Source organism: Priapulus caudatus, unplaced genomic scaffold (assembly GCF_000485595.1).
Source record: "Priapulus caudatus unplaced genomic scaffold, Priapulus_caudatus-5.0.1 Scaffold437, whole genome shotgun sequence".
Classification (NCBI taxonomy): domain Eukaryota; kingdom Metazoa; phylum Priapulida; class Priapulimorpha; order Priapulimorphida; family Priapulidae; genus Priapulus; species Priapulus caudatus.
The window spans coordinates 32,582-46,483 of NW_014577498.1; the positions used below are offsets into that span (position 1 = coordinate 32,582).

The 13,902-nt window shown below is 39.9% G+C and overlaps 1 protein-coding gene across 2 annotated transcripts in view; it reads left to right on the forward strand.

The window, feature by feature from the left end:
- Positions 1-9,838, forward strand: part of LOC106810394 (zinc transporter ZIP14-like) — an 11,526-nt gene extending 1,688 nt beyond the window's left edge. The window contains exons 2-7 of one of the 2 annotated variants that reach the window (XM_014813739.1): positions 788-968; positions 1,472-1,641; positions 3,318-3,440; positions 3,990-4,139; positions 5,075-5,273; positions 7,255-9,838. In XM_014813739.1, coding sequence (XP_014669225.1) covers positions 788-968; positions 1,472-1,641; positions 3,318-3,440; positions 3,990-4,139; positions 5,075-5,273; positions 7,255-7,490 — 1,059 coding nt within the window. In that variant the 3' untranslated portion in view covers positions 7,491-9,838. Of the gene's footprint in view, positions 1-787; positions 969-1,471; positions 1,642-3,317; positions 3,441-3,989; positions 4,140-5,074; positions 5,378-7,254 lie in introns of those variants that run through there. The other variant, XM_014813740.1, reaches the window with a different exon arrangement.
- Positions 9,839-13,902: the final 4,064 nt, after the last annotated feature.

The following is a 13,902-nucleotide window of genomic DNA, read 5'->3' on the forward strand; positions in this document are numbered from 1 at the left end:
TAGGTTTTCATGAAGGAAAGTTGATATACAGTGACGCAACAGTGGAACTGTAATTGAGAGGTACGGTAGTACTAGTAGGGCTTATTTGTGAATGTGCGTTCATATTATTTTTAGTTTTTACTGACACTGTCCCAAGTTCCTGTGCCTACAATCTCCGAAGTAAAAACTTGTGCTTCCTGACTATAATTCAATAATATATGGCAAGAAATCCTTTCGGTACCACGGAGCCTGGCTATGGAACAACCTACCCCACATTGATCCGTCAGGCTATACAGTCCTCACAACCTTCAACCTTCAAGGTCGTGGTCAGGTCCATCCTGTGGATGTGCGATGTGCCGCTGATGCCCCCCCCCTTCACCAACCCACACACACAGAGAACAATTACCTGCATGGACTGATACGAATCATCAACTCTAATTTTATTACGACTCGTAATTTTAGTATCCTTGCGTGATTATTGTTTTTCTTGTTTTAGTACCTGCATTTTCTGTACGAATACGTCAGCGGTTACATTTTTATAATTTTATAACCTAATATTTATGAGGTTATGTGGTGTTATTGTTATTCATGTGTTTTTCTGTTATTCATTGCTAGCTGGTGTTAATTTCATACCTGTGAAATTATCGGTCACATAATGTGGTACTGAACCCATGATGCCTCGATCTGGACTCTTGAACTCTATATACTCATCTTCACAGACAAAAGCTGTGAAATATATTCCAGCAGAATAAAAGTTCTGGTCTCTTGTTCTAATATGTTTTTGTAAAAGTTGTTCCTATTCCTTTAGTGCCTCTCTAGCCGTAATCTCGTTCAGCTGTGGGAAAACGGTATTGCCAAAGATGAGCAAGTGGTAGCTTTGTGCCCAGATGTGATACGAGACGAAGCATCAAAGTCTTGCAATGTGCTTGTGGAGAAGGAGAATGAGTGGAATATAACTACCAGCTATTTGAAACCTACTCAGTCAGAAGGTATGTATATACAAGATTTATTTCATGCAAACACAGAGCAGGCATGAGCTCACCCAAACATACACATGCACGTACAGACACACATGTATGCACACACGCACATGTACACGCTCACAAGCACATGCACGCATACCCACATGCACAGCCACATGCGTGCTCGCACACACACACATAAATAACAGTGGCGATTTTATTACACGAAGTGGCGAATACAATTGGTGAATGATTTGACTGCTCACAAAATTACGATTGAATAATGAAATCGTCAAATTCGTGTTGTAAAATGTTTTCTTACATCTCTTTTCCTGTACCCATCACCTAGCCTTCATACCTTACTTCATGCCTTGCTTAGCGCATACATGCAATAAAGTGAAAAGTGGTTATAGTTTTCATTGGTGGCTAAAAACTAACTTTGGTGGCTCAAGTCTTGGCTCAAACTTTAGAACATGCAGAGGGAGCCCTGCGTGTATGTCTGTATTAATTATGTACATATACTGTTGCAGTATGGGGATATGGCATACTTTCGCTCGTCATCATCACATCTTGCTCAGTGACAGGCATGCTACTTCTGCCCATAATGAGCAAAGATTTCTACAGGAAGATTCTCGTGTTTTTCGTCTCCTTGGGAGTTGGAAGTCTGTGCGGAAATTCAGTGTTCAATCTCATTCCACAGGTAAATCTACAAACATAATAAATCCTATACAAAATACACACACACACACGCACAGTGAGTTATCCTGGTTCTGAGGTTCATGTTTTGGTTGCACTATCAAAAAACACACACACACGCGCAGTGAGTTATCCTGGTTCTGAGGTTCATGTTTTGGTTGCACTATCAAAAAACACACACACACGCGCAGTGAGTTATCCTGGTTCTGAGGTTCATGTTTTGGTTGCACTATCAAAAAACACACACACACACACACACACACACACACACACACACACACACACACACACACACACACACAAATGCACAGTGAGTTATCCTGGTCCTGAGGTTCATGCTTTGGTTGCACTATCAAAAAATCATATATAGTGCTTTAGTCATGTGAAAAAAATAGTCACAAAAACTGGTCATGTGCAAATAGCTATATCAATAATCATGGTCATTGTGGGCTCTGGTTATCAATCATGAAAGAGTTTCTTCTGGGCGCTTTGTTGATAACAGAAGATCTTGGTAAAAGTGCAGTAAAGTGCGATCAACTTGCATTTACTTTTAAATGGTATAGCAATGGTTCGATCAGTTTCTGTTCATTTTCTTACCTAAGGCTATTATAGCAGATAAATATAAGCAGAAACTTACATCAACATTAATTTCTACTAATCAAAGATGGGCACTATATTACCCAGCACAGACTGCAAAATTTGAACCTACAATTTGAACCTACCTTGAACCTGCGATTTTTTAGGAGCGCACCAAGTCGTAGTGTACACTGTACAGACTGCAAATTTGATCCTACATTAAATCAGGAGTCTATAGACTCCTGATTAAATGAATCATCAGTTCTTAGTTCAGCTCGCCAAGTCATCCCGCGGACAGCAATTGTACAATTATGTGACTAAAATAAGCGTATGCGAATGCGTATTGCGATTTAGCACCGGATCTGACCCGTGTGTTGCATACAGACACAGATTTGTGCAGAATAACTTATCCCGGGCCTGGCCCGCCTTTATTTGCGGGACCAAATTGGTGTGGGCCAGCGCGTATTTGGAGCAGGATAGTGTGTACACACTGCAAAAATTTGGCGCGCGCCTGACCTGCACCAGTTTAATACCATATCAAATTTGCAGTCTGTACGGGGTGTATAACAATTAATTAAGCCCCGGTACTGAAATTATACTCGTAATGCTTTGTGCTGGGAGGGACAAGTTAAAATTTCTGCACTACATAAGCATACTCCATTTTATCACATTAATCTCGAATCGTGATCAATCTGAAAATCATCTGAGAATCGATGAATCTGAGGTCATAAGTGACAGCCGAAGCGCGTGAACAGTGTCTAGCTGTACTACAGCCAACCCAACATTGGCTGCCTAGTTAAGCTAGTTTCAAATTCAAAGGCTAGTAATATCTATTTGCATTGTTGCATTATTGAATGTAGCAAGCACCTATATTCTGCCAAGAATTAGATCAGCTAAAGCAATCTAACATGAGCTATACACAAACGGGTTCATTCGTAGAAAGGCTTGTAATCATGAGAGAATCATAATATCATTGTGCATACTCTTATGCTATTATCCTTATCTGTTATGATCACTGAAAGTAGAATCCAGTCTGTACCCTCACCCCTGGGGTTGAAACCCAGCTAAGTTGATGTTTTAAAGCATGTTCTACTTGTCTTGTAGGCATTGGAACTATTCAAAGATGAGTCACAGGCTTACCTTTGGAAAATGTTGCTGGTGGCCTGTGGTATCTATTTGTTCTTCCTGACTGACCGCATCATGAAGTTCCACATGAAAGTCAAGCAGGTATTTTCTTAATGAATTAAGCAATTTCCATCACCTCGGTCAGGTACTAGAGATATGATTGTATGCAATATAAACTTACAGTTTAACGTAGGTGTCCTTTCTTATAATTTCGACTATGTGTACATACCGGCATCTCTAAAAGCCTCGCAATAGGAATTCTGGATGCACTTCTAGTGCTTACCCAAGTGTTTAAACCAATTGTAATTTATTTAGGTGCATATACTGTATAGGCAGTCAACTATAAGCATAGAGATGCATCCTTTAAACTTCGTTTAGACATCTCTATTGCAAAAGAATTAAAATATTTCTATAGGCCCACCCTTCAATGCATCAATTTAGCTTTTGTCAGTGGTGCTGGGTATATGTGGTTGATCCTCTCAGAATTATCTGTTCCACAGAATGCTCTATTGCATAGATATTTCAGCAATGTCTATGCTCATAATAATAAACACGATTCATTGATTTGTGATCATATGTGATGATAAGAGAAAATCAAATCTTTGATATATATTTATCATGTATCCTGTCATATTTGATTTTACATCACAGAAGAAACGCACGGCGCGAAAATTGCGTGCGCTACTTCAAGGAGATGATTCCTCTTCTACTACGGAAAGATTGAGTGCCATGAATCCAACTGAAGAAGAATTGGACCCTATGTACAATCACAGCATAGCCATGCCATTAGACCAAGCACAGGTAGGAGTGCATACAACTTATAGGAATGAAGCTTCAAAAAGATGCTTTAGTCAATTTTTAGCTCACCTTGACAACGTCAAGATGAGCTATTGCCATGGGGCATTGTCCGTCGTACGTACGTCTGTCGTACGTCCGTCCGTCCGTCCGTCCGTCCGTCTGTCTGTCGTCAACATTTGGCTATGGTCAACGATAACTTGAGAACCGTTTGACCTGAAACAAATGTTTCAAATTGCATACAGTTGTTACTCCTATGGGAGAGATTTGAACATCCTATTTTTGAGCACGCCAGTTGACCTACTGTCGAGCCACGCCCACTTTTTGGCAAAAATGAAAATGGCCATCTAGATTCATTCGATTTTGTTAAATTTACCTACCTACCTACCTACCTACCTACCTAATCATACTACATGTAATATTGTGTTTTACTTTTAGATTCATCGTTACAGTAATTTGACTAGAATATTTTATTGCTTTTATTTGCGCGATAATCGAAAACCAAAATAGCGATCATTTAGGCGTAGCGCCATCTCTCGCCCAGATTTCAGACTGACATTTATTTTCGCATCAAAACTAATCCTGAAACAAAACAGTAAAATTTCGATTAGTATAATACAGGGAATATAAGGACATTTGATCACATCTCGGTCTGTCATAAATGAAACACTTGCCAAATTTTAAATATCATCTCCCTCTTCTATCACACCCAAGGTGAGCTATAGTGTCATTGACACTTTAATTTAATTACTCTCTTGGCTCGGCAACTGGCCATGATTCATTTGAGCAAACAAGATATCTTAGCTTTCTTAGCTTATTTTTTAGCTGAAGTCAAATTTAAGTGAATAGTTAAACTTGAAACTCTGAAAACTATTAATCTTAACTAGGTGCACAATATAAAATTGTCACACTTTTAAAGGGGATTCTTGTATTTTTTACAGAAAAAACATGGTCATGAGCATATCCCATTTGGAGACGAAGATCAAACGATTGCTACTGTTGCTTGGATGATCATGTTTGGTGATAGTATGCACAAGATTGTCGATGGGCTGTCAATCGGTGCAGCGTTCTCCGATAGTATATGGGTCGGCATTAGCATAACACTGGCTGTCTTCTGCGAAGAGTTTCCTCACGAACTAGGTATGCTCGCTTGACATTTGTACAACCTTACATAACAGACTTTTAACACTGGCACAAATTAGTATCTTGTTATTAGTAATGAAACTCGCATCTGGCATTTTGTCCAGTTAGCTCCACTTGACTTTCTAGGGGGTAATTTTATCAGAATTGTGCATGTCTAATATACATTCAAACTCATGGTATATAAGGGTTATTTAAGGGAAACCGAAAAGTGTCCTTTATAGACAGGTATTCTTTCTGTAGAGGTCGTTTTACTATATAGCTGCTATTCAAAGGAAACACCCAAAGTGCTGCTCATAGGGTTGTCCTCCATCTGTTATGGACACTTTAGCTGAGAGGGTCTATGTCCCCCAGGGTACTGCCGGAACGTACCCTGGTAACTATTTGATATGGTTAGGGACTTAGGGTTAGGGTTAGGGAGTAGGCGTAGGCGACTCTCTAGACTCGTTAGTGGAGTAGGCGAGGTACGGTCCGGCATATTAGATAGTACCAGGAAGGTCATTACTCATGAGGCTAGACTCCCGTCCGAGCTGTCTGCCGTAACGCGCCGCTATCTGGCGCCAAAGTAATCGCCAAAGTTTACGCCAGAACGCGTAGTTCGTCTCCTACGTCACACCATATATATACAAACAAGATGCAACCAATTTTAGACGTATCGCACACGAAATATCATGTTTGCGAACCTATTCGAAGAACTATAGTAGATCGCTCTGCAGACCTGCTGACTGCTGTAGCGTGAGCAAGTACGGTTGCGAGACGGCCACCCCCTAGCCAAAGGGTGTTGCTATCTCCCGGGCGTGGAGGGACGGTCACGTGATACAGTTGAACTTGACGTATACTTCAAAACTTAACAGTAACCATAACACTAACTCCAACACTAACCCTAACACTAAATATCTATATATCGGATCAAGAGTGGATAATAGAGAGTGGTCTCTATTATCCACTCTTGATCGGATCTATCTATAGGGGTGTCATCCAGAAAAATTAATCTATGGTGTGGGGACAGATATCATGATGCAAAAACGCTAACCCTAACCCTAACCCTAACCCTAACCCTAACCCTGATCCTAACCCTAATCCTAACACTAGTGCTGCCACGTTGCGGGACCGTCCCTCTACGCCGCGCCCGGTGTCCACTGATCTCTATAATATAATCGATTATATTATAGAGATCAGTGCCGGTGTCGCGCGAAATATCAGACGAGTGTGAAATATCTGAGATAGCCCCGCCCCGCCCGACCCGACCAATGACAGCTCGTCTTTGTGTTACGATAGGTTGTGCACACTAAATACCAAGTTCTGGTACAGGGCTGAGTACAGGGTAGCGAAGGAGCAGTGTAGGGAGGGGGAGGGGGAGGGAGGAGGAAGTTTAGAGTAATACTAGTAGGTGGAGTAGGGAGAAGCTAGTGAAGAATGAGGAAGAGGAGAAGCTGGTGGAAAAGCAGGAGGGGAGAAGCTGGTGGAGAAGGAGGAGGGGGAGAAGCTGGTGGAGAAAACAACTCTACAATCATACCTATATACGTGAAATATTGTGTTTTAGATTCTTCGTTACAGTAATTTGACTGGAATATTTTATTGTTTTTATTTGCGCGATATTCGAAAACCAAAATGGCAATCATTTAGGCGTAGCGCCATCTCTCGTCAAGATTTCAGACTCAGATCTGAAACATTAATTTTCGCATCAAAACCTATGCATATATCATTATCAAGAGTATATAATGGGAGATATGCTATATAATGGGAGTTCTCCCATATATACTCTTGCTTTATATATCCCCCCTCCCTCTTCTATCACACCCAAGGTGAGCTACAGTGTCATTGACACTTTCATTTTATTCAGTGGCATGCAACGACGTTTATACACAAGAAGATAGTATATCTTGCTCGAAAGTGATATAAAAGGTGTGGGACACTTATGGTAGCTGATTACTCATCTTTGAACAAACGTATATCATTTAGTTTCTGATTTGGCTTACAGATGCCGGAAATGACAGCAGACCTGGAAGAAGCGATAGAGGAAGGAAATGGATTCTTTGTGTTCTGTCTGCAGAACTTGGGCATCCTCACTGGGGGTACCATAATGTTCGTCATGGCTCTGTATGGTGGGAAATTGTCTGTCAATGCAGCAGGAACATAACTGCTATAATAATTACATTCTATCATCATGAAAACAGCGGGGAACCTTTTTGGCTGCTCTATTTACGACGTTCATAGCTGTCATAGATCTCGAATGTTTTCCGTCCCAAAAGTTGATCTATGGAAACGTGTATTCTCAAAAGAGTAATGCTCTCTGATACATACATTGTTGATAGGTGTCCAGGTCATCCGTAAAGCTATCTAAAAATGCCACTTCGTTGCTACACGTTTAATTTATAGCACTGCATGCCACACATAACTGTGATCAGGTGTATGCAGTATGGCAACGGGTTTAGATAATTTAGCCACAGAACATGGACTGTATCTATATGGTATGTAGATGGTATTTATTTACCTTTTGGATAGTTTGTTGGTATGTATCCAGTGGCTCTGCTATTAACATCTAGCATTGACAATAGACACGTTTTGACTGTAGCAATTCTTTGAGTTACCTGTTCAGAGTACTCTTTACAAGAATGTGTAGCACCCCCAATTCTGTGAACGTTAAGCGCATACGCCATCAAATGACGTCAATAGAGGTCCGTACGTAGAAGGGACGGATAGTTAAGCGAGTCGTAATATAACAGTAGCGCTTGAGACCGTTTTGCGGATTCTTAAAGAGAATAATGCACAACCTAGGCTGCTTCTCTCTCCCGATTTGGGGTTACCCACTGCTACGCGGTGAACAGAAAGCGTGGTACGTCTCTTTGCACTGACAAAACGATGATAAGTTAATTCGCACAGTCGATATAATAAGTTGATGGCAACTTGCCACTAGTAGCAAAAACTAATTTGCTTAAAGAAGCAAGCTGCGCAACCACAGGCGCAGTTTATTTTCGGGAAGGGGGCTATAGAAGACAATTAAGGGAGACGAACGAATAAACGTTCGGTCAATGTTCGTCGTGTTTGTATCTTTTCATATTTCATTGTTTGCTTGTTTGCTTGTTTGCTTGCTTGTTAACATTACACTGTGATAGCTACTGGTACCGTTGCGTATAGTTATTTCCGCATTGTTATCTATTTATGCATTCCGATCTCTAGAAGGGATGGATGTACATATTGACTTGGAACACTGTAAATAATTGCGTTTTACATTAAAACGACTGTGATGCATGGGCCTAATTTCATTTGAATGATGATTGTTCAGGTGAAATAGCTAGGTGCTAGGTGTTAGGTGCTAGGTGCAATTGCGTTACATATGCGCGTCTACTGTACATGGTATCGCAATAAGTAAAATACCTGCGGTGTTCACGTTCGTGATGATATAAGGGTGAAAAGTCATTGTACGTTGGTTACAGGGTTAGGGTCGAGTCAGGGGTTAGTGAGGAAAAGGCCAGATTTTAACCTTGTATATTCAGTAGTAATTCATTATTTTTATGCCGTTACTTGAAAATGTATGAATGCGAAGAATTTTGGTATATATGATGTAGGCAAAACAGTTATGTGATTGTGCCATGTGCCGCTTTAGATTGCATGAGTATAATTTGTAATAATTTATACTGTAGTGATTGCTATGCGCATTATCAGTAATACAAATAATAAGAGAATTACCATTTTCCGTCTACGATGATGACCTGTCCTGGGCTCAATTAGTCCATGGTGTCTGTAGCAACAGCGTGCGTGGAAGGTAATTATTCTTTTTATTGTGCATTTTACAAGGATATGTAATAATTATAGCGCAGGACCTTGTGCGACCTCGAATGTGAATACTCTAGTTTTATACATTGCGATCTCAAGAAGAGATGGGTGTACATATTGAGATGGAATAGTGCAACTGTAAATACGTGTTAGGTATTAATCTAACAGATATTTTTATACATTGCGACCTCGAGAAGAGTTCAATGGAATAATGTGTGAATGAACCGTATACGCGACAACACCAACAGAGATTACCAGATTGTAATATGAATATGAGGAAGCCTAGTAATTGTTCCGTTTTTGTATGGACGAATATCAAACGATGCTCTCCACTGTGCCACGATCCAGACAAGCAGTGTCTGACGTGGACTTCTCTATATGTAACTTTGCTCTGTCATTTGTGTATGACCCGAAGTTGTGTATGTCATTTGTGTGTGATTATATGGCGTAAAAAGCGCTCCTGTAGCGGTAAATCATATCAAAAGTTTATAAATCATGCATAGGGTTTCTGGGGGTTATATTCCCGTAAAGTCCAGGGGTTTATATGCTATTGATATAATATTTTGATGAATATTTTATAATGATTGAATATGCATATTCATTCGTTTCATTGGATCTGAAATGTCTCATCTACAGGTGATGTGCAGTAGCACCTCAACCTTTTTGTACCTTTAATAGTTTTGACTTCGTTTCCGCCCCATGTTAACGTCAGATATGACACGACTGTGTCCAGAACACGAATACTTGTTTCATAAAGATGATATCGAATAAAAAAAAGGTTAAACATATTATGATGGTCTGATGTTTCTTGTTATCGATTGATTGCTCGCAGTATTTTATGTAACCGATGTAGATAAACGTACTCGGGTTGTGTGATTTCGGTTCAAATATATGTGCTACTTGTTATGCTGTCTGGGTTAGCAGGATAGTAGGAGTTGTATTCCTGTTTATATATACATATAATAGGTAGTGGTACGTGTGTTGTGAATATGGCTTCACGACAGATGGTAAGCCACACCAGTTATAAGCCAAAGTATTGTGGCGAGATATCGTACTTAACACGAGAAAACAAGCGCTCATACGAAGTCAGATATACCATTAGAAGTGAATGAAGACAAGTCATTCCTGATCTACTATACACATTACAGGCATTGCTTCAAACCCGCACACGGAAGGTTTCATCTATCACTAGATGGCGCTATATGGCATCAGTAGTCACTACGCGTCAGACTTTCGCGGTGTTCCTCGTCACACGCATGCATGCAGACACGAACGCATGCAGTCACAGGCGCTTGGAACGTTTCAATTGTAAAATTATGGTAAATAAACACGAAATGTATTTAGGCCTACTAGCAAAGTCTTAATGTTTCTTTACTCCCTTTCGCCTATTATTGCCGATAACTTCCTGTAAATGCCGTTCATATGCTTCTCTACAACACATGAGTATACACCGCACGCACGCCGCTGTGCACAAACAACAAGAATAAAGAGCTTCTTTTTTTTATAAACATGCAACTCTTTATATAACTTTATATAACGTTACTGAACAATATATTTTAAAATCTTATAACAACTCTTTATATACCGGTAACTTCTTGTAAACAACTCTTTATTCTTGTTGTTTGTGCATAGCGGCGTGCGTGCGGTGTAGGCCCTCTGTGTCGAGGATTTCGTCTCGCAGGGGTGGACGGGATTATTAACCCCTGCGAGTATTAACCTCTCACGGGGCATTGTGACTTCCCTGTAGATATCTACACATACACTATATAGATCGCTATAAAGGTAGCTATATCTGTACATATAGCAGATGTCTATGATTGCTCATCCTTCACTTAGGCAGTGGCAGCCCAAACAATGATTCCTGACCTAGCACACAGCGTCACCTTTTGTGGCCTGTCCACTTATTTCGCGACAGCAACGTAGCATCACCGTAATCGAGCTTTACCATGATGATCTTGGAACATATCAATAATAAAATTATGATAAATAAACTAACATTTTATTTACTACCAAAGTATATAATCTTTGTACTACTTCGTGTACTCTTAATATTTCATTCCCTTGCATATTGCATTATACAGTTAATGTCTTTATTATAGTAGTCAATTCACTGACTACACAATGACCGCAATTACTGCAGTAGTATTTCTTGTTTCCTGCTTTTATTTTTAAAATGAACATATAATAATTTGATCGCAGTTGGGTCCGCCAAATATTTGTTTTATTAATTTTGTTGCGATTAGCGCTATATCCAGACTATATCAACATCAATGTACATCAGCCAGTCTCTGACTGGCTAACATATAACACATTGTGGAGTATACGCCTGAAAGGCGTTCAGTTGAACAATAGGGCTGATGTGAACTTCAAATGTGAATTAACATTCTAGTGTGGACATTCCAAGTTTCCCAGGTAAAATATTCAATTTTCGAGTTACAGGTGAATAAAAATAGCAATTTAATTCGTCATTCCCGCGTCCCGGTTGACTTCTATTCTCGAATCACGACAAATTTATCTGGTATTTCTTGTTTTCCAGATCATTAAAATGGTCTAACAAGTGTCCCAAATATAACGGTCCCTGCTCATTCTACTTTTTGGCAGAAATCCTGAACTGTTGCTTGGTACACGTTTGTTAACAGATGGTAGCACCATTCAGTGTTGTATCTATATAATAATTTGAGTAGTGTCGTTCTGTTTGTTCCTGCATAACTTCTAGGCGCGTGCACGAATCAGGCTGAAAAATTTCGTGCTTCATTCCTACGCATCAGGTTCAATTCTAACACTTTCCTTTTTGTTATTTATTGGGTTATATGTTAAAAAAAAACATATTTAGAAAATCGAATGGAAAATCTCCCTGGAAAACATGCACGATTCAGTTCACTTCCGCTAGGTGCGCTGGCTGTAGACTTACAAACACGCAACCACAGGCTAAGGGATACAGTAGTCTGTCACGTAACCTTGCAGTGGATTCGCCAGTGCACACGCGCTAGCTGTGGAATCAAGTCCTCCCCCACCTGCACGCTAGCACTCAGCGCATATCTATCTATCAATTGCCCTATATATTTTTCTATCTATCTATCTATCTATCTATCTATCTATCTATCTATCTATCTATCTATATCTATCTACCTATCTATCTATCTATCTTTCTATCTATCTATCTATCTATCTATCTATCTATCTATCTATCTATCTATCTATATCTATCTATCCATTCATCAAATGTGAACCTGGGACGCTTGACCTTGGGTGAAAGGCACTCAAAATCAATAGGGTTCCACCTCTAAGGTCCACCTCTGGACCAAGTTTGAAGTTTCTACCTCTAACGGTTGCAAAAATATCGAGCAGACAGACAGACACACACACACGCACACACACACACACACACACACAAACAAACACACAAACGGCGCGAAAACAATACGTTCCGCTACACTACGTGCGGAGGATATAAACTATTAGTATTACTGCGAAGCGTTTGCCTATACATATTTCCAAGAATCATTACTACAGTCAAACCCCATTAGTAGAAAACTGACGGGCCAAAGAAACATAATTGTATTAAGCGGGTTTCGTATTAACCACTTCAACATATATTAGCCCCGAATTAACAAAGAAAAAATTATGGATCACAAGGTGTGTACAAAGTATTTTATATAAGGTTATATGTATAATTAAGAACTTTAGTAGCGTTAAATTGTTCACAAATAGACACAATTACTGCAAAGCCTAAACTCCTCATTCAATTACTACAATTCATTACTACAGTCGCACCCCGTTAGTACGAAACTGACGGGTCAAACAAAAAAACAAGTATTAAGCGGGTTCCGTATATTATATTAGCCTTAATTTGAAAAGAGAAAAACAATGGATTAGAAGGTGTGTACAAAGTGTTTTATATAGAAATGAATATACATAGACAAAAAATTTTATGTTAGTAACAGGATATCATTGTATTATTGTCTTCGTATCAAGTCAATATTTTACTAAAAGATTACTATGAATCGGGCCGGGATTTAGAGCAATCATCGTAGTCTCATCAGCGTAACGAGCGAATATGGCCGCCGGAGGCGGCTATTTAGCGATTAGCCATAGTGGGGCATAATTAACAGCTATTGATTATTATGTTCTCGCTCAGATGACCTCTAAGCAAACATCTAATTAACTGTCTCGATAAATCTCAGAATCTTACAAGTTCGTGTGAGTGCATATGATTACGAAATTTACCATCGGATGCCACTCCGTACGTCGTGATTCACTCTATTACATTTCTCGTTTATCGCGGTGACTACTTATATATAAACGCGGAACAAAATTTCTCAGGTACTTTGCAAGCGCCGGAAACCCCCGTACGTCTCCCAGCCTGCGTGGTACGTGCGTGTGGTGGTGATGCTACGGGGAATTTACGTTGACATTAGAACGGACACATCGATTGTCTGTCTGTCTGCCTCTATACCTGAGAGCCATCGCGAGTTGATATTTTACGGGAGGATAGCGCCGAGTTACTGCATGGATACTGTAAAATTTAAGCTGTATATTTCGCGGTGGTTTAATTTTCGCGAATTTCGCGAACGCGTCCCCGACCGCGAAAATAACAACACGTGAATCATTCGTATCGAATAATACCGAATAATACATAATTCACCGACCGCAAAATTAACCACTCGCGAAATTGTCCGTCAAGAACGAATTCGCGAAAATATCTGTACGCGAAAAATACGGCTTATACAATATGTGGATGCTGTATAAATGCTGACGAATGAAATGGGACGATAGCATACGTAGTTCACAACTTCACAGATGGTGTTCATGACGAGCGAAAACGGGACTGCGCACGTGTGCGAGTGTATGT